Here is a 23,318-nt window from a genome sequence, read left to right on the forward strand (position 1 = left end):
AACCATAATTTTGCTACCTACCAACAGGCAAGGTAGTATCAACAATATTTTTATTGATCCTCTTAAAAAAATGGCTGGCAGTGTTTCTATAGTCTGCCTGCCGAGTTGCAGCTAATGAGACGCTGCAAACGTTAACTGCATGTATTCCTCTTGCTAAAGAAACTATTCGCTGAAAACTCGCACCTGCATGATAGAACACGTCGCTGCGCAGTTGATACCACAGATTGTATTATATGCATTTTTTTTTCATACGACAGATATGAAATTTCGTAACGTGCTGCTATATTGTTCTGCGTTTTACTTACTTTTTGCCCTTGGATTCCTTGGTTGCCATTGATACCAGGCAGACCCTGAAATTGTAAGCATGAATTATTATTGGTAGGGTTGACCAGGCACCGAAGATGTATATAAACCCTACGGGAATATACGGGAAGCCACAATAGGTCAAGCACAGAACCTACGAGTGCGTACCCAACAGAAAAGGGCTCCCGGCATTCCTTACTGCTTGGTAAAGGTTGCTCGGTACATGGCGCCCGCACAGTTCCATAAGTATATTGGAAGATGACCAAAAGGTCCATCAAGCCCGACCTTCTTCTAATTGCCTATGAGTTACCATTAGATGGTAATCCAGGGGCAAGAAAGTTAAAAAATCTGCAGCACGATGAAAATAAAGGCCTTCCAGGTGTAACACTGCAGCATATCATCACATCCACAGTCAGACATATTAGTGGGATTTTCCTATGTACGTGGCGATCTTCAAACTGTCTGCATCGGGACCGAGGCTATGTGTACTTTCTTTATTCGCAGCCTTGGCACCAATTCTCGAAGCAGGAGCACACGCATACTCTCTATTTGCGACTGGCCGGGGACACAAAATCCGTGCAGTGGGTTGCACCTGCTTTTTGTGCAGGAGGAATTTTGCATGAGAAGTACACGGGTAGAACTGGAGATGCTACCTACATGTGTGCTTTTCCTACCCTGGGAATGGCACCTCTGAATACGGCTATAAGCAAGAGCTCTGCAGAACAAGGTGCGTGCTTTTAGCCCTCTAAGGAGCGTAATTTTCAAATGGCTGAGTTACACTTTGTTCCCATACCCACATATGAAAATTGCCTTCTGTGTATATGAGAACATTACTTGGCTGCATATCTCTTTTTTCTTTTACTTGCAAGGGTTCAATTGCATTCTTTCTTTTTGTAATTAAAAAAAAATATACAAAGGCACCAATTTACAATTGTTTTTATAACCCTGTCTGGCAAAACAGTAAGACCCACATTTGATTTTACTTTATTTATTAGACCGAGCAGTTTCCTCCTCCTGCTTTGTATTTCCAGGTCAATGAGAATCAGGGCTGGGATTTAGCGTGATGAGGCTTCATATGCAATCACCTAGGGGCTATACACCAAGGCTCTTTCTGGAGCTTTGCACTCATGAGCCCTGGATCTGACCACTAGGTGTCACTCTTAAGCGAGGACCTTAACTTCCTCCCTTCTGGGAGCTGTGAACGCTGCCTCCACAGCATCCTTAGCTGACCCGGGAAACAGAAGACTCGACTTGGGGAATGATCCTGAGAACTGCCGCATGGCAGTGCCCAATACTTGCTATCTGAGCCACCAGACTGGACGCCCTACTCCCATATTTTTACATACCCCACCCCAGAGGGCATGCCCAGGGGGACACATGACCCTTTAATGGCCAAGTGGAAAGTTTCCCATGAGATGTACTCTCAGCATCACTCCTTTTCCTTGCAAGAGTGACAGCAGTTGTCCCTCATTTCCGGGGATTGATTCCATCACCTTTGTGACCCCTCGCTGATCCTGTTGATCTGGAGTCTCCTGTATCACACTGCACTTGGCCAGGTCAAAACCCTCAAATTTTAAAGCTCCTCTAAACTTGCTTATTTTTTCTTGTAGTTAATATCTACATAGCAAGTTTAGGCTTTGACACGAATGGATCTCATTCTTCTGCCTCAGCTTCTCAAATATTCTTCAAAGATTCATCCTAATACTTAAATTGTTAAAAATACTGGGAGATGCATCAAGCCACGGTAGTGCTCTAACGTGTGTTAAACAGAGTACATCGCGCGAAAGAGTACTATCACAGTGATATTACGTGATGTACCTGATAATTTCCATGGCCCTGCCCAAGTTCTTTCCCCTATTACAATGACCTGCTTTGCATGCAATTTGCATGTATGAATAATGCAAATGCATGCAAAGGTGCTCAGTAATAAGCAATTTCATGTTGATATTTTATCACAGTCGACCGAGAAAGTGGTCAGCCACAATAAAATAACAGCATCTCGTGAGATTTCAATAAACATAACACGGGAGCCCTGGGTCCTTAACATGGATCCCAAGGCTCCTGCATTACATTTAAAGGGCCATGCAAAGGAACCAAAAATTGATGTGGCCAAGAAGAAAGTTAAGCAGGGGTCAGGGATGATCCCCAGCTCAACTTTTTCTTTCAGTGGGCAACTTCTTAAGCGGCTGGCCCTTTAAGGCGACGACTGTCCCTTCAGGATGGGGCCGCTCGTTGCGTTCTCTTGTCCTGAAGTGCTTGGCCGTGAGACAAAAGAACACAGCATACAGCAGCAAACATTTTTTTTTTTTTGGGGGGGGGGGGTCCCCACTATTGGGATGACACCCTCCCGTGATAGTGAAGACCCTCTCCTGCCAAAAAAACCCATGGTTTAATGCATCCCAGTGAGAGTTTGCTTTGGAAGCTCATCTGGCAATTATGGCTAGAATGCCTCGGGAAGTCCTTCTGAATCCTTTTCGTAAATACCTATGACTAGTTTTGTGACTTTTAGGCACACTTTGTGTATTTTTAATTGCTTCTCTCTCTGCATACGAAGAGTCAACAAGGAACAGTTATACGGGCTGGGTACTGTATGAGAAAATTCACGCTCATTCGGGGTTTTCATTTTTTTTTTTGCCATGCTATCGTTCTCAACGTTCGACCGTTTACCGGCTGCGTAGGATGTCGTCTCACGCTCTCCTCATTTCCTGTAACTCTCTGCGTTCTGGAGTACTTACTCTTAGTCCTGGAAAACCCATTATGCCTTCTTCTCCTTTCTCTGCCTCGAATGCAGGCACACCCTAGAAAACGCAGATTTGTGGTTCAGCATCGAAAACATTGTCATTTCTCAGCATAGTTTGACACGAAAAGGACCAGTCCAAAGGAACGCTAACTAGAGACACTTTTGTGTTTGTTTATGTAATTTGACAGTGCCAAATCCAGAATAATTAGGTAACAGAGATGTCGAATAATTTATTCGATCGGTATATGTGCATCCATTTACCCATATAAGATCTCACAATTAGAAATTCTAGTAATATGTGACACTCATCTCATCCGTGAAACAAATCTCTTTTGTCCATCCCCAACCTGCTTGAAGAATAATTCTTTAGAGTTACATAAACAGGAGCTGAACAACACTTCACCGTTTACTAAATTCAGCAGCCTATAAGCTTTCTATCTTTGGGGTGAAATCCTATTTCAGTCGGACCCTGGCTTTGTTGCCTCTTCTTCGGGGCATGATCAGGGGGATCCGCTAGCGCTGTCAGTGGCTGCAGTCTGAAAGCGCTGGTTTCTATGTTTGTAACACTACGTCCCAAAGCTTTACTTTGCTGAGAAGCAGGCGGAGGATTGACGGGAGACGGCCCGAGAAACCCTGCCGGCACGGGTGCTGTGGCCCCGGGGAAATGATGAATGAGGATCCCGAACAGCGATTCATCACAGGAAGCTGAACGGGACAGAGCTCCAGGAAAAGTTCACCCGCCTCTGGACCTCATTAATTGGGCCCCATTTCTAAATGGGGACCAGTGGGAACAATATAATAAGGCCCATGCTGAAATCGGCGATATTTTTCAGTGTATATTTTTTTTGACCATGCGCAGCAAAAACAGACGGCCCCCTGTGGGATGTAATAAAGGAACAACACGCAAATGAGTTATGTGTAAAAAAAACCCCCAACCCATGCAAGAACAAATACCCGCACAGACACCCGTAATAAAGTCCCAATGCATAAAACCATGGGAGGGAAAAGGCACTAAAATAGGTGCTAATGTTGCAGACTTTCTTTATTTAAAGCATGTTTTGGATTTTCATTCTCAGCAAATGTGTTTGCAAATCCATGGCTCATCATTCAAACTGTTCTCTTTTATGAGAGCAAAGACTGGGATCCTACATTCATCCAAAACTGCACAGCAGGGGGCACATCCCCATAGAAACTCAGCACTTCCAGTTCTGTCAGCAAACACGCTGCGTCCACAGAAACTCCCCGGGCAATAGCTCGCGACTGATTCTGCTGCATATCTGAGAGCGTATATACAGCACCTAGATTGCATTTTCCTGATGGGTGTGTATTCCCCATCAGAAACCAGGCGTTTAACCCATGCAAGAGAGCATGCATTGCTGTAATATATTAATCAAAACAAGTGCAATTAACACATTACAGCGATGAATACATGTCTGACAGGGAAATCTGATATTGGTGCTGGATATGCACTCAGATATGCAACAGAATCAGTCACAGTTGGCAGGGCCGACAGGTGCTTCAGATTTTCCTCCTGCCCTGACCCACACGCTAAATAACCCGCGTAAAAAAACCCCCACTCACTAAACAGTTCTCCCTGCTCACGCAGCTCTCTGAATTGCCCATAATAGCCTCCTTTACATGCTATTTGTATGGGCCTGAGCAAAACCAGCCACGGGGTTTTTTTTTCGGCGCTGAATGCTTTATTACAGACACGCGTAAGATCAGCATGGGAAAACCCGGAGCAATAATACGCGCAAAAGCCTGCGGATCGTTTACCACGGCTTATTACATCGGCCCCAGTATGAAGCCATTCTTCTTTCACCCTGAAAATTTCAGTGCAATGGTCTTTTCACCAGCGTCTGGACAACTGGTATCTCTGTTTGTCAGCCCTATATTACTGCCCGGTGATGGGGAAAGACGAGGGGAGAAAGAAAGAGCACGATAGGACACTCAGAAACAGCTTCATGGGATATCCCTCCCTCCAATTCCGTGCTCTGGTCACATAGCTTTCAGGAAACCTCAAGAAACTTGAAATGCTCTGCAGCAAATTTAAAACACTCCATCGACAACTCTCAGCTCAAGTTTTTAAAGGTGTTAGCGAGTACTGTTGACGCCAACAAATTCTTGGCTTTCCTGATGGAGGTAGCTAGCTCAGGATCTGCCTGGAAGCCCAAGAAGTATATGAACTGGACAGATATCTTAAATCTCCATGGGTATATTATCTCCCCATTCTGCAATTGAAAGGCATGTTGCATTGTCACCGGGTATACTGTAAACACATACTAAATATTTTAAACTACAGGTTCTACTTTAGAAATTCTAAAATCTGGCATTATTAATCCTCTGTAGCTTATCTGGCGCATCGCCTACGAAAGAGAAGAATGCAAAGTTTTCATTTCCTTAAAACTAATATGAAATTAAAAAAAAAAAAACAGGGGTGCAAGGCAGCAGACAGAAGCTCCCAACAGCTCCATAACTTTTAGTGGCGTTAACGATCAGTTTCCTACAGCTGCCTAGGGACTGTCATAAAAAGCCCTGGGACTCTGCATCTGTTCACAGCGCTACTGCATTAGCCCCTCCACTGTAGCTGAGTTTTGTTCTTCAGTAACTTACAGTAACACCGGGTTGTCCTTTTTCTCCTTTCATTCCTCGCTCACCCTAAACGTGGACCAGAAAAGAAATGATCAATACATGCAACAGCAGCTGCAGTAAAAGTCAGTTTCTTGGAATAGTGCAACAGGTAGAAAAACAAAGTAGTTAATGCATGAAAATGCGTTGTTTTTTTTCTTTTTTTTTTACAGACTTTCTGCCAGAGTTTTACTGACTACCTAACTGATGCATATTTTACCCTCATTGTTTCCAGCACAGCTAGACACTCTATCAGAGATTCGCCCCTTCATGCATCAAGACAAGGCCTTCAACCCCCAATATGGCAACCCCAGAAAGCCTGACCCCCCATGGCGCTGGAGACAGGCGGTTGGCAATCCTGTACACAAACCACCCCTCCATGTTCTTATGATTGGGAAACTATTGGGCCGCCAACATTTCTTAGCATTCACGGTCATCACGTTACTATTTCTCTCTCTCAAGTTTGCAGCACGATGAGTAAGGCACTGGAAACGTCAAAGCTAAGCAGTGCAAAAGATACGAAAATGTAATTTTCAGATAATAAACTGTAAAACAGAACGTGTCCATTTGGAAGATTCATGGTCAGATTCTGTTCCTGACACCAAAGATTAAAAGTTTTGTTCCTGGAAAAACAGCCGTAGTGCTGGACAGTTCCAACTTTTACGCTCTTTAATTTTTTTTATCTTTTTCTTGAATTACCTGTTTGCTTATAAGAGTGACAGTATTTAATTGGAGGGCCTGACAATCACTGTCAAGCTCAATAATACTTTAACAATGTTAAGCACAAGCAGTTTGCCAAGAGTAACACAGGAAATTAAGCAGGATATTCTTGTGACAAAGCTGCCAATGATTAATTCAATTTAACATAACCAGCAAAGTCTCAGTGTGAAACAAAAAAATTCATTTTAACTCAGATCAGTGTAGGTATGTATCCATGCCTGCTCCTCTCCCCCAATACGTTTTCCATTTGCTGTCCTATTGTCACAAAATATTAAGGACATATCGGGAGGACCATGAGGATTCCCACATGGTGTTTTATATTTTTGGATCTATGGACAGACACAAGTCCTAGAGACGGGCTGGATTAGTTCTGGGTGGAATCTCCTGTTTGGTGAACGAACAATAGAAATGCACCGAATATCAGCCTCACAAATGGTTCTAGGAAGCCACAATGAGCAGATCAATAGAGTTTAGGTTCCCTAAGATAATTCATTTGACCAGTCAGATGGTTCTTCTCAACAACAAACCGCCATAACATTGAATCTGTTTGGAATGAACACCAATCCTATTCCAGCTCTTCAATTCTCTGCCTTCCTTTAACCCATTGCTCATTGTAGTCATATTCCAAGAACAATAAGAAATGCCATACTGGGTGAGACCAAAAGTCCATCAAACCCAGCACCCTGTCTCCAGCGGTGGCCAATTCAGGTCACCGGTACAGAGCAGCAAGGCTGATCCTAGCGGGGAGTAGGGCCTAAGACAAATATGCCTGAGCAGGCCTCTCTCCCTGAATAGTAAGGAGGAGGAGGGAAGAGTAGGTTGTCCATTCCTCTCACACCCCAAGGTTGCAGAGCAGGCAAAGTCATGGCTGTGAAGAGCAGCCCATCAAGAGGTGGGCAGAGAAGCAGCAGCCTCGGGCCAGCCAGTGGTAATGGAAGCACGGTGCACAGCTCCTACCGCATCAGCTCTGTCCCTCCAGCTGTCCGGACTCAAATGTCAGTGTGAGGCCCTCGAATGTGCGGGGGGTCTGGGGCAACCGCATTGCTTCACCCCCCCCCCCTAAGGACAGCCCTGCCCAGCAGGATACCAAAGAACAGATCTTCGTCTTCTTACTCCTAAACCAGGGAAAAACAGTCGCCTTTCCAAAACTACACTGCTAATGCTGGTTTATGGACTTTTACTCCAGGCATTTGTTTAAAGCCTTTTAAAACTCAATTATGCTAACTGCTTTCACCACATCATCTGGTAACAAATTCCACAGTTTAATTTTGTGCTAAGTGAAAAAATAGTTTTTCCTATTTGTATTAAATGTGCTACCCGATAGCTTCAGGGAGTGTCCCTAGTCCTAGTACTATTTAAATGGGTAAATAAGTATTCCCTGTTTACCCATTCCAACACAGTCAAGGTTTTCTAGATTTCTATCCTATCTCTTCTCAGCTGTCTCTTTTCCAGGCTGAAGAGCCCTAACCTGTTTAAAACTTTCCTTGCAGGGGAGCCGTTCCATTCTTTATAGCATTTTGGTCGCCCTTCTCTGTACCTTTTCTAATTCTGCTACATCATTTTTGAGATGGGGCAAACAGAACTGTACAGAAACTCATGGTGCAGTCGCACCATGGAGCGATACTGAGGCATTATGATATTCTGCTTTATTTTCCATTCCTTTTGTAATTATACCTAGCATCCTATCTGCTTTTTTTTTTTTTTTTGACTGCCACCATGCACTAGGCCCACAATAATTCCAATATCCCTTTCCTGTGTGACGATGCCCAATATGGAACCTGGCGTCAGCTCCATCACTGCTCTCTACATTAATGGTGGGGGTGGAAGGGGAATAGAACAAGGAGCTAAGAGTAACAGATAAGAATGAGAGAAAAAATGTGTGAGGCTTGCTGGGCAGACTGGATGGGCCATTCGGTCTTCTTCTGCCGTCATTTCTATGTTTCTATGTTTCTATGTTTCTTCCCTATGTGTATCACTTTGCTTTTGTCCACATCAAATTTCATCTGCCATTTAGACACTCAACCCCCCCCCCCTAGGCTCGCAAGGTCCTCTTGAAATTTCTCACTATTGGCTCGTGATCTAACAACGCTGAATAATTTTGACCACCTCACTCTTCACTCCTTTTCCCAGATCATTATAAATAGCACGGGTCCCAGTCAGATCTCTAGGGCACACCGCTATTTACAATTCTCCATTCAGTCCTATTCTCTCTGTTTGCTATCCTTTAGCCAGTTACCAATCCACAGTAGGACACTGCCTTCTATCCCAAGGTTTTTTAATCTCTCAAGAGAAACTTTGTCAAATGCCTTCTGAAAATCCACATACAGTACCATCATATCAACTGGCTCAATTTTGTCAACATGTTTGTTAACCCCTTCAAAAACAAAAAATCTAACAGGTTTGGTAAGGCAAGATTTCCTTTTGCTAAATCCATATTGGCTGTGCCCCAATTAGTCTGCATCTATCCAGCTGCTCAGTAATTTAGTTCTTCAGAATAGTTTTTACCATTTTGCTCAGTATCAACAGCAAGCTCACTGGGGTCTGTAGTTTCCCAGATTACCTCAGAGGTCACGCTGGCCACCCTCTAATCCTTAGGTATTGTAGCCGATTGGAATGAGAAGTTAAGAGACGGCGAATAATAATTCTAACAATTTCATATTGATCACTAAGAACATAAGAACTCCCAGAATGTTTGACATAACTACTCCAGTAGAGCAGCTGCTTAAATGTAAATTATTAATTTACTGAAGTCCCTTTTTTTTAAACTATATTCCTAACAATAATAATGCATGAAAACAGAACGTTTACCTGCTGCACATCCAGCTTTCAGACAGAAGTATTTTGATTTTCTGTGCTCTTACTCTACACACAGAGCTACTAATTTCTATAATTTTTTTTTTAATCATTCCAGTACTAAATTAGGAGCATTCGAGTATTTTTTCATGCTTTCCTTGGAAGAAAGATGTAACTTTACCTTGTACTGATCGAGTATAATTACATCGACGGGAGTCTTCACCTCGACAGTGAATGGGCGGCCTTGAGGGCCTGGAAGACCTGCTTCACCCTGTGGACGGCAAGGCCAAAGAGGAAGACATATTTAGCAGCTGCCATCGTTCCAGAGTGCACTGGGAAATCCAACAACAGAATGGAATGTATTGTGCTGTCAACAAGACAGTGCTGTGTGTGTGTGTGTGTTTGTGTGTATTATAAAAAGCCGTCTACAAACGAGCACTGTAATAACAAATGTCTGTATAGGATTTTTAGAATAAAAAGGGATTAAGAAACTGTCCTAGTAATGAATGTTCAACTGCAGCTATCTGTCAAACATCCCTCACTGTGCATTGCTGTTGTACGGACTTTTGCACAAAATACATCTTTTAGTAAAGCATCGACCTGTTTCAGCACATTTATATTAATCTATTTTTTTTTCTTTACCTTTTCTCCTTTCTCTCCAATATACCCGCCTGGCGTTCCCTAAAATAAAGGCAAGTTGTCATTTATTAATACAATGTAGTTAATATTCTCAAAGCAGAGGCAGCTGATGTTGCTGCCAAAAACAATGGGGTGGATTTTAACAGCCCTGTGCGCGTCTCACTTTGAATGTCAAAGTGGCCCCTAACCCCTACACTAATACCTAAACCTCACCTCGAGTTACTAGGTGGGCCTCCCATAGAGATATAAACACCAATCTAGTGGGAGGGCATTATGGCTAGGCTTGCTCTCTCTCACTCTCAACATGGTCCCCCCAGTTGGTTGTATGTAGGATGTACATCAATTCTGGAACGCATTGCAATTTGCGCTAAGATAGCGCTTCGCATATGTATTGGCGCAAATTGTGATAAACTGCCTATTACCATAAAACACACCCCTTTTCCTATCGCATGCAATATTATTTAGTGCATTTTGATAAATCCGGGCCTTAGCTGGCAAATCATCAGGCTAACTGAATATTGAAATTAGCTGGTTAACTTAGTCAGCTAACTCAACTGCTCCCAGTTATGCCCATCGACCGTCCCTAACTTAACCGGCTAAATTCTAGCCTCCTAACTTATTAGCTGGCTAGAATTTAGCTGAATGAAGACTAAATATAGCCAGGTAAGCCATTTAGATGGATAAATATGACGCTCTCCATTTAAAATGGCTTTCTAATGTGGACCTCAAGGTCTTTATTGTTTTTGCTGGAGGACAGGAATGGCTTTGTCTGCTTAAAGATAACAAATCGTACACACTTTATTTTATAATGCTTTGACAGAGGACCGGGAAAGCTTACTTACCTGTAATGATTAGTCTCTAGAAATACAATTTTCATGTATTCACACTGATGAATCACATGACCTGCTGACTGCATCCTTAGGGTGCATTCCAAGCTGAAAGTTCTAGAACTTGAGAGACCTGAAATTCTGTCTAGCCACGTTCACTCCAACCCTTAGTTCATTTCCAACCAAGGTGAGTAGGACTAGAAAGAACCATACCTGGGAATGTCCGAGCTGTGGTCACCCTGAGAGTGCTGTGGATTAGCAGAGGATAGGGGGAGGGGGAAGGAATGGAATAATATGTATCAGCTTTCTCTCTTCTACCACCACCACCCCTCCACCCAACTAATCCACGCTTTCTTTTTCTCCCACCCATCACCATCACCTGTCCTCCCCTCCCGAGATGACCCAGCATTCTTCCCCTTCCTCTCTCCCTCCCCCTATAAGTCTCAGCTCCATGACTTATGCATCCTCACTCTGCCCTTAGCTGAGGGAGTCCCAAGTCCTGGAATCACAGCTGAGACTGAGGTTTGGGTGTGTGTTGCAGCCTCTCTCCAGTTTCTCCCCACATGCAGCTTGCAGAGTCTGCTCCAGACTCGCCCCACCTCTCCTGTTCTCTGCAGGCTTACTGAGGAAGGGGAGAAGGGGCTGAGCTGTGTACAGAGAGGCCCTGAGATTTCTAGTGTTTCCCCTGAGACTGATGCACATTCCCCCGAGTCTCAGGGTGAAATCCTGAGGGTTCCCAGGTTAAGGAAATGCAGAAGAGTGCTAGAAGTCTCCAAACTCTCATAAGACTCAAAGGCTCTGTTTTTTTGCAACCCTGCAGGTCCCAGTATTAACGTATTAATGTTTATGAGACTTCAGGGACTTCTTGCAGTCTTTTGAGTTGCTTGGATTTCTTCACATGCAACCTGGAGACGCCAAGCCATGTTATATGCTTCACAAGCTAATTGTTTAAAGAACAAGCAGCAAAATTAAAAAACTGAGCACAGTGCCACAATATTGTTTGGGGTTGATTCCATATATTTGTGTGGCTACATATGGATTAGTCACGTTGATTATTTTTCAGAAAATATCACCCAGATGAACATCCGATATGCTGCGGCACAAATAGCCTGAATTGCCATCCCCCCTCCCCCCCCCCCCCCTGTGTCTTTAACCTAGAAGTTCAACAATGAGCCTAAATGTAATAAAAGAGCTAAACATAATTAAGAAAAACTTACTGGTGGTCCTGGTGGGCCTGGAGGTCCAGAGGGGCCCTGAATAAAACAATATTTAAGACATTAAACTAATTTATTTATTACATTTCTGTACCATCATTCTGTATTCAATCATAACGGTTTACAGTTATAAAACAGACAACAGCAAAACAGATACAATCCAGCAATTATGCACAAATATAAATTTAATCAAAACACTAAAAATTCTAAAAAAAATTAAAAGAAGCATCCAAAAGAAACAAAAAAATGAAAAGGAACGAGGCCGAAATGAAGATTCAACAATAAGTGGACATTTTTGCTTATTGGGGTTGACAAGGATATTTTGTGCTGCTGCAGAATTGGCTACAGATGCACAGTGGATTGTTTTTGCCTTCCCCCTGCATTATCATGGAAACTCAATAGACATCTGGGTCATCTTTCAACCCAACTATGTAACAAAGTTTTATGGCTACCAAGGAAAACCATGATAAAAATAAGTGAAAAACCATAAAACAAAGCTTGTATGCTGTGTCATCTCACAGTCTGGGGTTTAAATTAGATTGCAGTGTGCACTTGTCAGATTCGTCAACTGTGCTCATATTTAGCACCCAAGGAATCTGCAATGGTTACAACTAGTGGAACTGATTACTGTAACTCTTTATACTATGGGTTGCCTAGGACTGGTCTTAGCTGGTTACAGTTGGCTCAAAAATACTGCAGCTAGACTGCTGACGGGAAGAAAAAAATATGATCACGTTTTGCCTCATGTGACTTGCATGGACTTCCAATGGAGGCTACAATACACAGTTTAAGGTTCTGACTTTCTTCTTTTAAATATTTAAAATGGAGTTATGCTAAATATCTAGCTGATTTACTGATTAAATATCAGCCTGCTAGTACTGCACTCTTCTAAACTATCTTTTGATATCGATTCCATCTTTGGTGAATGCAAAACTCTGTGTGTGATGCAGCGCACAATGCCTTGGGTTCATTTCTTTGGGATTCTATTCCATTAGAGTTAAGGGAATGAGGTTGAGTTACCTGAGATTCAGGAAGTGGGCCAAAATGTGACTCTTTGATCAAGTTTCCCTTGGGTTTGGTGTACTTGATTAAAATATGGGGCAAATGAACACATCTGGGGTATTTATTTATTTATTTATTTATTTATTTATTTAAGAGTTTTTTTATACCGAAGTATAGCTAGCTGCCTTCACTCCGGTTTACATATACAACAACTTAGTACATATAATAAATTATAATAAATAATAAATTTGTACATATAACGGTAACTGAGAACCAAAACAAAAAACTACTTATAGTTATAGGTATAGTATAGATTATAGGTATAGTATATACCTATACCTTATAGGTATAGTATAGATTAGAGCCAACAAAGATTTACACGGTGGTTTTAGATAGTAACATAGTAAATTGCAGCAGATAAATACCAAAATGGCCCATCCAGTCTGCCCAGAAAAACGTTTAGGGTTGCAACTTTGCTCTGCTCCATGCAGGTTATGCCAATGCAGAAATATTACACCTAAAGTCACTGTCTGTTGTAGTTGTTTTATTCTTGATATTCTTGTGTTTGGTGATTTGGTGTGTGAATATATATATATATATATTAAAGATGCCCTCTGATTTATTATGCTTGGTTTTAAGATGACACTCTGCCTTGATGTTTTTGACAAAAACATTAATGAAAAATGAATTAAAACCCTGAAGAAGATTATTTCTGAGACAAATCTACTGCACAGAAGGAATTATTGTGCCTTAAAGACATACCTGGATGGTCTCTGTTAAAAGGCTTTTTTCATGTTAACGTTACACTTTTCTGCACAATGCATGATAAAAAGTAGTTTATAAATCAGCATTTAGATAGGTTGATATACATAGTTTTTCTTACACATTTTGAACCCACCTGGTGCAAATATTGGGAAAAGCCTTATTAGATAAACAGATTGGTCCTTTTGGGTGCAAGTAATCTAATTGGTCTAAGCATTGGCCACTGAATGAGCAGCAAGCCATGACAGGATGTACAATATTGGATTCTGGTATTTCTCAAATGTACTATGAGGCAGACTAAGACCAACTCTATTCTGCAATTTGAGAATTGGCAATAATCTCACACACCAACAATGCCTTTTTAGATTATACAGTGATTTAAAATAATCATTATATAAGTGTTTGAATCTGACACTAAGAGGCAGAGCCATCAAGCAGGTGAGCCAAAGAACACGACAGACAGCCCAGGGACAGAGTCAGATTTGGCTCAGAAGAGTCAAACAAAGAGAGAAAGAAAGGGAGCACGCTGGGCAGAGTTGAACTTCACCCTCCCCATTTGCCCGTGGTCCCACCCCCGGGACCCCTAAAGAGGTATTTCTTCCCTGGGTAACACAAAGGAGGTGGGGGGTGGGTAGTCAGGAATTGAAGAGAACCAATCCAGCTCAGAGGATCCAGAGATCAACCGGAGTGAAGGAGCGAGAGGAACGATGTCAAAGCATCTGCTGGAAAGGGCAGCTGGAGGTCTGGTATGGACTGGTACGGACACTTTTGACAATCAATCACGGTGGAGAAATTCCCCCTTCTGTTTGACAATGGTGGACTGCTCTAGCAGCTTAGAATGACTTTACAATGGCCTAAATTCCTCCATATTCCCTGGTTCAGCCCTTCCAAATGCTCACGGCTTTGTTTTGCTTTTCTTTCCTTTTTTTTTTTTTTCTAAATCATGAATGTTCTCCAGAGCTCCCCTACTGCAAAGTTTAGCTTTAAATAGCAATGTCTCTTCCGGACAGAGCAATTACTGCCAATTAATACTCTAACTAGGCTAAACTCCTTTTCCCTGCTTAAATAAATCACAGATAAAGCATCTGTCAGGATTTTAATTATCAATTTAACAGCTTGTGAATTAGCAGTGCTGTGCCTCTCGAGACGGTCTGGTTAGCTGTAAAGCTGGATAGCAACAAGAAAACCTGGTATTATTAAAGCAGTCCCAAAATTATCTGCTTAAGAAAGGAGACTGGAAGAGGCAAAGGCAGACTACTTTGCTAATCCTAAATTCTTTCTGCACACAACGTATCAGCTGCGTGTAAACGTGCCACTCTGCCGAGCAATAAAACAAGAAATAGCGGGATTGAACATGCTGTCCTACTAGGCAGACGTGCTTAGATCAGCCTTGAAGCCATCAATTTTCTCTTGTCTTTTCTTTTTACCTGTTTTAATGGGTAAAAGAAAGGGCAAAGTTAAAACTTGTCCTGTAGAGACCTCTACCCCAGTGCTTCCAAAAAGTGTCCTGGTGACCCAACAGCCAGTTTGATTTTTAGGATGCCTACAATGAATATGCATGAGATAAATTTGCATATATGTTGGAAACCCAGTATATGCACAATATCTCATGCTTCTTCACTGTGGATATCCTGAAAACCTGACTGCGGGATCCCCAGGATAGGATTGGAAAACCCTGCTCTATCCCTATTATTCCGGCAAGAATTGGCCCGATAGATGTACTTGGGGGGCATCCCTGATCGCAATGGGAGCTCCGTCATTGGGAACGGGCAGTAGTTCGGCAACTGCATCTTTTGTAGAAGGGTGTTTCAAAGAGCCTAAAGAAAACCCGGCAGGAAATGTGTGTGTGCTTCGCATCCTGCTGGCAATTCCATCCGGAGACTACTTGCGGGGTGTTTTCGGCTGAATATACTTGCTTAAAATTATCCGGCTACATGTAGCCAGATAACTTAAAAATATAAACTCCTCTGTAGAAAGGAGGAGTCAGGTAACGGCAGAGACGTTATAAACATGTAGTGTAGCCAGATAACTGGTAACTAGCGCTTTTGCCTCCAAAAGCCCCAAGAATTAAAAGGGCCTATGGCCAGATCTGGTGCTTCCCCGTAGCCCTATCAGGCTTTATATCCCCCACCCCACATCTTAAAACTTTATGAAGCCATTGCCCGATGCCCCCCCAAACTGACAAATCCCTTAATCATACCAACTCGTGAGGCCCGGCCTTTCCCCAATCTTATTGGAATTGGATAGAGGAAGAGCGCTCGATATCATATACTTGGATTTCAGCAAAGCTTTTGATACGGTTCCGCACAGGAGACTGGTGAATAAAACGAGAAGCTTGGGAGTGAGTGCCGAGGTGGTGACCTGGATTGCAAATTGGTTGACGGACAGAAGACAATGTGTGATGGTAAATGGAACCTTCTCTGAAGAGAGAGCGGTTTTAAGTGGTGTACCGCAAGGATCGGTGTTGGGACCGGTCCTGTTCAATATCTTGTGAGCGACATTGCGGACGGGATAGAAGGTAAGGTTTGTCTTTTTGCGGATGACACTAAGATCTGCAACAGAGTGGACACGCCGGAAGGAGTGGAGAGAATGAGACGGGATCTAAGGAAACTGGAAGAGTGGTCGAAGATATGGCAGCTGAGATTCAATGCCAAGAAGTGCAAAGTCATGCATATGGGGAGTGGAAATCCAAATGAACTGTATTCAATGGGGGGGGAAAGGCTGATGTGCACGGAGCAGGAGAGGGACCTTGGGGTGATGGTGTCTAATGATCTGAAGTCGGCGAAACAATGCGACAAGGCGATAGCTAAAGCCAGAAGAATGCTGGGCTGCATAGAGAGAGGAATATCGAGTAAGAAAAGGGAAGTGATTATTCCCTTGTACAGGTCCTTGGTGAGGCCTCACCTGGAGTACTGTGTTCAGTTCTGGAGACCGTACCTTCAAAAAGACAAAGACAAGATGGAGGCGGTACAGAGAAGGGCGACCAGGAAGGTGGAGGATCTTCATCGGATGACGTACGAGGAGAGATTGAAGAATCTAAATATGTACACCCTGGAGGAAAGGAGGAGCAGAGGTGATATGATACAGACTTTCAGATACTTGAAAGGTGTTAATGATCAAAAGACAACGACAAACCTTTTCCTAAGGAAAAAAATCAGCAGAACCAGGGGTCACGATTTGAAGCTCCAGGGAGGAAGATTCAGAACCAATGTCAGGAAGTATTTCTTCACGGAGAGGGTGGTGGATGCCTGGAATGCCCTTCCGGAGGATGTGGTGAAGACCAGAACTGTGAAGGACTTCAAAGGGGCGTGGGATAAACACTGTGGATCCATAAAGTCAAGAGGCTGCCAATGAAGAGTGGGTGACTCGCCAGAATGATGGCTACTGCCTGGAGTCAATACCCTTATTAAATAAACATACACAGGCTTGACTCCAACATCGCTCTAAGCTTCAACAGCAAGAGGAAATGTGGAAAAAAGGATTCACACTCACAAAGAGGGGAGTAGCTGGCTTGTTACGGCGGTTACTACCCCAAATCAAATAAGCCTGATACTTCACTTTCAATGCATATACAGCATAGTTCTCTGATTCAACGGCAGGGGAGAAGAAAAGAGGGTTCGCACTCACAAAGCGGGGAGTAGCTGGCTTGTTACGGCGGTTACTACCCCAACCAAATGGGCCTGATACTTCACTTTCGATGCACATCCAGCATGGCTCTCTGCTTCAACGGCATGGGAGAAGACTTATACGTCACGCATATCCAGCATAGCTCCCTGCTTCAACGGCAGGGGAGAAGAAAAACAACCAATAAGGGCTAATAACATAGTCTGGGTAAAACAAATAAGCATGGGTGCAGCTTGCTTATTGCGGCGGGCTACTACCCCAAACTAATCAAGCTAGATATTTCACTTGGATGCAGCTCCATCACTGCTCTCTACATTAAAGGTGGGGATGGAAGGGAAATAGAACCAAGAGCTAAGAGAAACAGATAAGTATGAGAGAAAATATGTGTGAAGCTTGCTGGGCAGACTAGATGGGCCATTTGGTCTTCTTCTGCCGTCATTTCTATGTTTCTATGTTTCTATGTTTTTTTTTTGGGGCGTCTGGCTTGTGTGCCTTTTTTTCCCCCCCGTCTCAAAATGGCACCGTTTGTGATGATTCTCCACCACAATCTCCTTGCAGTGCTAGAATGTGTAGGGGGCGACGCTGCTTGTAAGGACATAAGTTGCACATTGCCCAACACTAGTCCATTTGTCTGCTCCAACGGAGACAAGAAAATGCACTCAGCTAAAACAAAAGAACCAAGATGACTGGGAAGAAAAGACAGTGGGTCAGCAAATCCTATTTAGAGGGTAAATTAGGGGCCAAATTTAGAAGAAATTACACAATAAAATGGTTTTTTGTCTGAAATATGCCCTCCTGTAAAAGGATACATGGGCTTTCACGGGGCACATACTCTTTGATAGGTGGAGGAGGGTGCCTGTCAAGGAGATAAACCAGTGAGCATTCCTGGGATATCATCAAATGTGCACACGCTATTTTACTCCTGCTCGGAAGCCCGCACAAGGGCGTGGTTGGGCGTTAGGCCTGCACTTCACAGCTGCTGATTTCCAGGGAGAAAAACACACGCAGCTTCCCTTAGAAAATTGGCCCTCGTGCGCGCGGGCTAAAAGTGCCCACGTGCATTGCAAACAACGTGGCCTGTGCAAAATTCATTCCTATTGGTTTTGGCCAAGATGTTAAAGTTGGTGCTGGTGTTTACAGGGTGAGTTAGAATTCAGGTAACCAAATCCAGTTTTCTCCTGAAGATGCATATTAGGTCTGCCTAATGTGAAGGTTCCATTTCCCCTGCTATAAAGGTACGATTTATCAAGTTAGGGATAAAGAAGTGTGGTTGCTGGGTTAGTCCACGTTAGTGCATAGGAATAAAGACCAAAAACATATGAAGTTATCCAATAATAGATATCTCCTTACAAATTTTTGTTTATTGATCTTTATTTCTACTCATCAAGTAGGAGAGTAAAAGAAATACATTGAAACAAACTTACAGGTCTTCCTGGAACACCAACTGGACCAATAAAACCTTTTATACCTGGAGCACCTTGAGGTCCCTATGAATAGAAAAAAAAAATATTTGTGCCTGAAATTGTCGATAAAGAAAAATTACAATACCGATGCTGAGGCCTTTTCGTGAATTGGAGGAAGGTACGGACTTCATTCAGGAACCCATGTAATTTTCGCATCTGACAAGTTTACTGTCTATGGAAGGTGTTATGCTTACATTGTACTGCTCCTGATACACGTTCAATAAAGTTAGTTTGAAAAGCAAAAAAAAAAAAAGAATTGCTCATGTCATAGGCTGAAGGAATACAGGAAGGATAATAAATAATCGTACTCAAATAGAAATGCAACCCCAACAAGCTCAGGAAAGGGATCTAACCCATTTAGTTCAGAAATAATGTTCTTCCCTTGAAGTGAGGAAAAAACAGGTTGCAGTGGTGTGGAATTTAGCAGGAAGAGGTTGAGCCTTCACACACATTACTTTACATCACGATTCAGATTTATTGGTTGCCCCCCCCCATGGCAGCAGTGAGTGATAACGAAGCTCTGTCTGGAGAAAAGGTTAACTGTACAGTCTGGAAAGCTCCTTCCATCTTTCCGGAGGGCACGTGAAAGAGTGACAATGAATAACCTAGTTATAATAGTGCAAGGATTCCAAAACCATGGCCTACGAGCCAGACCAAACCCCACCATAGCCTTTCCTTCACATGGCCACATTCTGGCCCATGGAGGAAGGTTTTTAAAATTTTTTTTATTTACAAACGGCAGCAGAGGTAAAAAGCCTAGCGGGGTTTCCCAGGCCCCGCCAGGAAGGAAAAGGAGGGGAGGGAATCAGAGGGAAGGTGGGAAGTGGGGGGGTGAGGGAAGGAAGTGAGGTGAGGGAATGAGAGGGGTGAATGAAAAAAAGGGGAGGGGATGTGAGGAAAAAGATCGACAGTGAAGTGAAAGGATATAAGGGGAGAGGTTCAGATAAGGAAGGGAGGGGAGAGAGTAGAAGGAAAGAGAGAGAGTAGAAGGAAAGAGAGAGAAATTGTCTTCCTCTAGCCGTAAAGAGTAGAAGGAAAGCAGAGAAGAGGAAGGGGCACTAAGAGAGGCGACGGAAGGAAAAGGAGGGAGGGAATGGGATGAGAGAGAGGGAGGGGGAGAAAATGAGTGAATGAGCGGGGCGAGTGACGTGAAGGGGTGTTCCCTCCACACATCTGATCCTCCCATCCCTTCAGCGGGCAGATGCAAGGGGGAGGCAGGGGGCAGGATTCACAGGGGAGTGGGGCAGCGTTGTCCAAATTCTGAGGAATCGAGACATATCACTGACATTGTGTCTGCCACATCCCCGAAACTCTGTCCTCTCCCTTTCCCAGAATTTCAGATCACGCACAGAACAAGATATGGCCCCCCTCCCTCCCCCCTGGCTTCCCCAGCCATAGCAAGACGATTGGAAATGTCCTGTGCAGCCCTTCCCTTCAAAGATAGGAAACCTATTACTAATTTTCAGCAAGTGAGAGGCAGGATGCTTGGTTTGCTATATACCAGGCTGTGAAACTCAATTTCAAAAACCCCTGGGGTGCTAAACTGCAGGAAGAAGGGAACCTTCGCGTTTTATTTGGATTTACTTCAGGCCTCATCATCGGTAGTTCAAGGCAAGTTACAGTCAGGGACTGAAGGTATTTCCCTGTCCACAGAGGGCTCACAAGCTAAGGGGGCCTCGTTTACTAAACATTTTTCCCATGGACAAAGAATGGTAGAAAAGCCTTTAGTAAATTTGGCCCGAAGTTTGTAGCTAAGGCAAGAGAGAATGAGGCGACTTGAGCCCTGGCTTCCCTCCTTCTCCACCCGCTGCTCTAACCACCAGGCTACATCTCCGCCGGTGTCCCTCTCTCACTCTTGACGATCTCCCGCTGGATAAAAATCGAAACTTACCTGAAAGCCAATAAAACCTGGATCACCTGGTTCTCCCTAAAGAACAGACAAATACATGTATAAGAGAAAGTATTTGATGGACAGCACAACATTATCTGTGACATCTTCGTTGTTCTGTGTTTATAGAAAAGATGCTTAGTGAATCGGGACCTAAGGTAATTTACAATGGTTTGGAAATTTTAAAAAGAGCACACACACACACACACACACATATATATATTTATCTTTTTGTTGATGATAATATATTTGATTGACATGCAAATGAAAATGTGATACAAGAAAAATCTTAAGTAGTCTTCAATAAATGGCTCAACTACCCCGGGTGACTTTTTACTACTACTACTTAGCATGTCTATAGCGCTACACGACATATAGAGCGCTGTACAAACATACAAAACGACAGTACCCGCTCAATAAAGCTTACAATCTACTAAGACAAACATACAGGACAAGAGACTTGGTTAAAAGCAAAGAAAGCTAAGCAAGACTAAAAGCAGACAATCAGGCAAAAAGATTTAAAAGCGGTTTCAAAAAGGTGGGTCTTTAAGATGGGATTCAAACACGGCAAGAGAGGGGAGCATGATGCACCAGTCACTTTCCAGTCGCCATAACCGAGACATGAACATTTCAGAATTTAACAATTGCACCTACCTTGTTTTTTGAAAATCACACAAATATTGGAAAACACTTTTGACACACAGGGGGGTCCTTTTTCAGCTGCTATGCGGCTCAGCTGGATAAACATATCGGGGCTAACTAGCAGGGTGTCAGAGTTAGCCAGTTATGTTTAACCAGTTATCTTTAGGACAGCCCCTATGCCCTGACCAGAGTTAGCCGCTTAATGTATGCAGTTCTCCTCCTCGGAACCCCTCTTGCCCACCCATGGAAGGTCCCCTTCTTATCCGGCTAGAATTTAGCCACATAAGGGCTAAATATAGCCAGGTAAGCCATTTAGACAGATAACTATTACATTATCCGTTTAAATGGCTTTTGACTATGGACCTCATTGTATATACATATGTATACGACACATTATTGGCGAGTCCAGTGGTTTGGTGTATATGCCGTGAGATGGGGGGTGTCAAAAGTTGAATGCCCAGTGAAATCTCAAGGGGGTCTACGTGCGCTAGATAATTAATGGCCCTGCAGAGAGGTTGGTTGCGATGCGCAGCTTGAAAACCCCCACCCGACGGTTCACACGAGCAGTCAGCCACAGAGCGCGCTCACCTTTTTCTGCACTGTGCAAACCTGGCGTGCCCTGTACCACCACAACAAAACTAACGGCACAAAGAAAGCCCAAGAAAAAAAAAGTCCTTTCCTTCATTCCCTTCTTCCCTGGTAGTGTGCCAAGTTTTCGTTTATTGGCCAAGGGCCAAAGAAGAAAGCTCTACGAATAAATCCAGGAATCCAGCACTGTAGGGATAACCATCCTCCCAGCTCACCATCTCCAGAGCTTGAGCCATCAACTACTCTGTGATAAGCTCAACACAATTTTTTTTTAAAGAAAACAAGTCCGGGGTGGGGGGGGGGGGGGGGGGGGTGAGAGTTGGATTGGTAATAGGTAGGAATGGTTGAGTTGTTTAGGGAAAGAGGTGTTCCAACTAAAGTGCACTTATATATATATATATATAAAACCTAGAGACATTTCAATGGCATATTTTGTAGCAATTTTCAAAAGCTCACGTACACTCGTAAAGTACATTTATATGTATCAAACCCAGTTTTAAAACTGTAAATCTTTTTTAACTTTACCCCCCCCATTGTGAATATAACTCATAAACATAGTTTCTGGAGATAAGCATACGGAAGAGTATCGTAAATAAAAAAAAAAATATATATATATAGTTAAGAAGCAAATATTTTGAAATTGTATTATTTTCAAAGCACAGCAAATCAATACTCTGGTGCTTATAAGTTTTGCTTCTTGAATAGTTGAAGGCACTCAAATCACAATTCACCAGGGCTTACAATATCTTTAAAGAAAACCGTTAGATAGTTTTAGCATTGTTTAACTAAAGTATAAGAAACGGAACTTTGGCACAGAAAGCTGAAGTATGCATAATTCACTCTGGCGCTTACTAAAGAAAGAAAGAAAGAAAGAAAGAATTTCAGATGGACTTTCATGCTTGCAGTTTCTTGGTGACATTTCTTGCATATCCATAGACAAATGTCAAGGATTCTAGTCAGCCTCCAAACTTTTAAGTTCTGCATAAAACTTTGAACTATATTCTTCTCTTCAGGGCTAGGGTTAATTGTTGCTTTAAGAAAACTGCCCCATGTTGACTAGTAACTGGAATAAAAAGGCCCGAAGAGAAATAAATGTAATGGTCAGCCCAGAGACAGAACAAGTGAGGCTGAGAATGGCATGAGTGACTTCCTGATAAGAAGGTGCCAATATGGGAAGCTACAAGAACAAAAGAACTACTGAGTAAGCATAATATACGATGTCTGAGAGGCGCATGAAGGAAAAGTACTAGCACATGTAGGGGATGAGAAAGGGGAGGGGGGAAAATTGTGCGAGCCATGTTTAACAATGTATAAAAGACTAATGCAAATTTAAAACGATGAGTAGACTGGCACTGCCTGGTGAGCAGTTATTTCTGTGATACCTGGCTCCGTTTACTCCCTTAAGGAAAACACAATCGATTTATTTAATGTTTCTGCTATTTTAACTTTTGTATGCATGCATGAAATAAACAAACCTGCCAGCAA

At 42.9% G+C, this 23,318-nt stretch overlaps 1 protein-coding gene across 1 annotated transcript in view; it reads right to left on the bottom strand.

Annotated features, from left to right (window-relative positions):
- The window catches only part of COL4A2 (collagen type IV alpha 2 chain), a 367,855-nt gene that overhangs the window by 105,159 nt on the left and 239,378 nt on the right, over positions 1-23,318 (bottom strand). Inside the window, exons 9-16 of the mRNA XM_029604712.1 lie at positions 20,607-20,642; positions 18,677-18,739; positions 11,868-11,903; positions 9,827-9,865; positions 9,366-9,455; positions 5,657-5,701; positions 3,039-3,101; positions 306-350 (exon numbers count right to left, since the gene is read on the bottom strand). Coding sequence (XP_029460572.1) covers positions 306-350; positions 3,039-3,101; positions 5,657-5,701; positions 9,366-9,455; positions 9,827-9,865; positions 11,868-11,903; positions 18,677-18,739; positions 20,607-20,642 — 417 coding nt within the window. The remainder of the gene's footprint in view (positions 1-305; positions 351-3,038; positions 3,102-5,656; positions 5,702-9,365; positions 9,456-9,826; positions 9,866-11,867; positions 11,904-18,676; positions 18,740-20,606; positions 20,643-23,318) is intronic.

The sequence above is a fragment of the Rhinatrema bivittatum genome, chromosome 5, assembly GCF_901001135.1.
Source record: "Rhinatrema bivittatum chromosome 5, aRhiBiv1.1, whole genome shotgun sequence".
NCBI classification, from domain to species: domain Eukaryota; kingdom Metazoa; phylum Chordata; class Amphibia; order Gymnophiona; family Rhinatrematidae; genus Rhinatrema; species Rhinatrema bivittatum.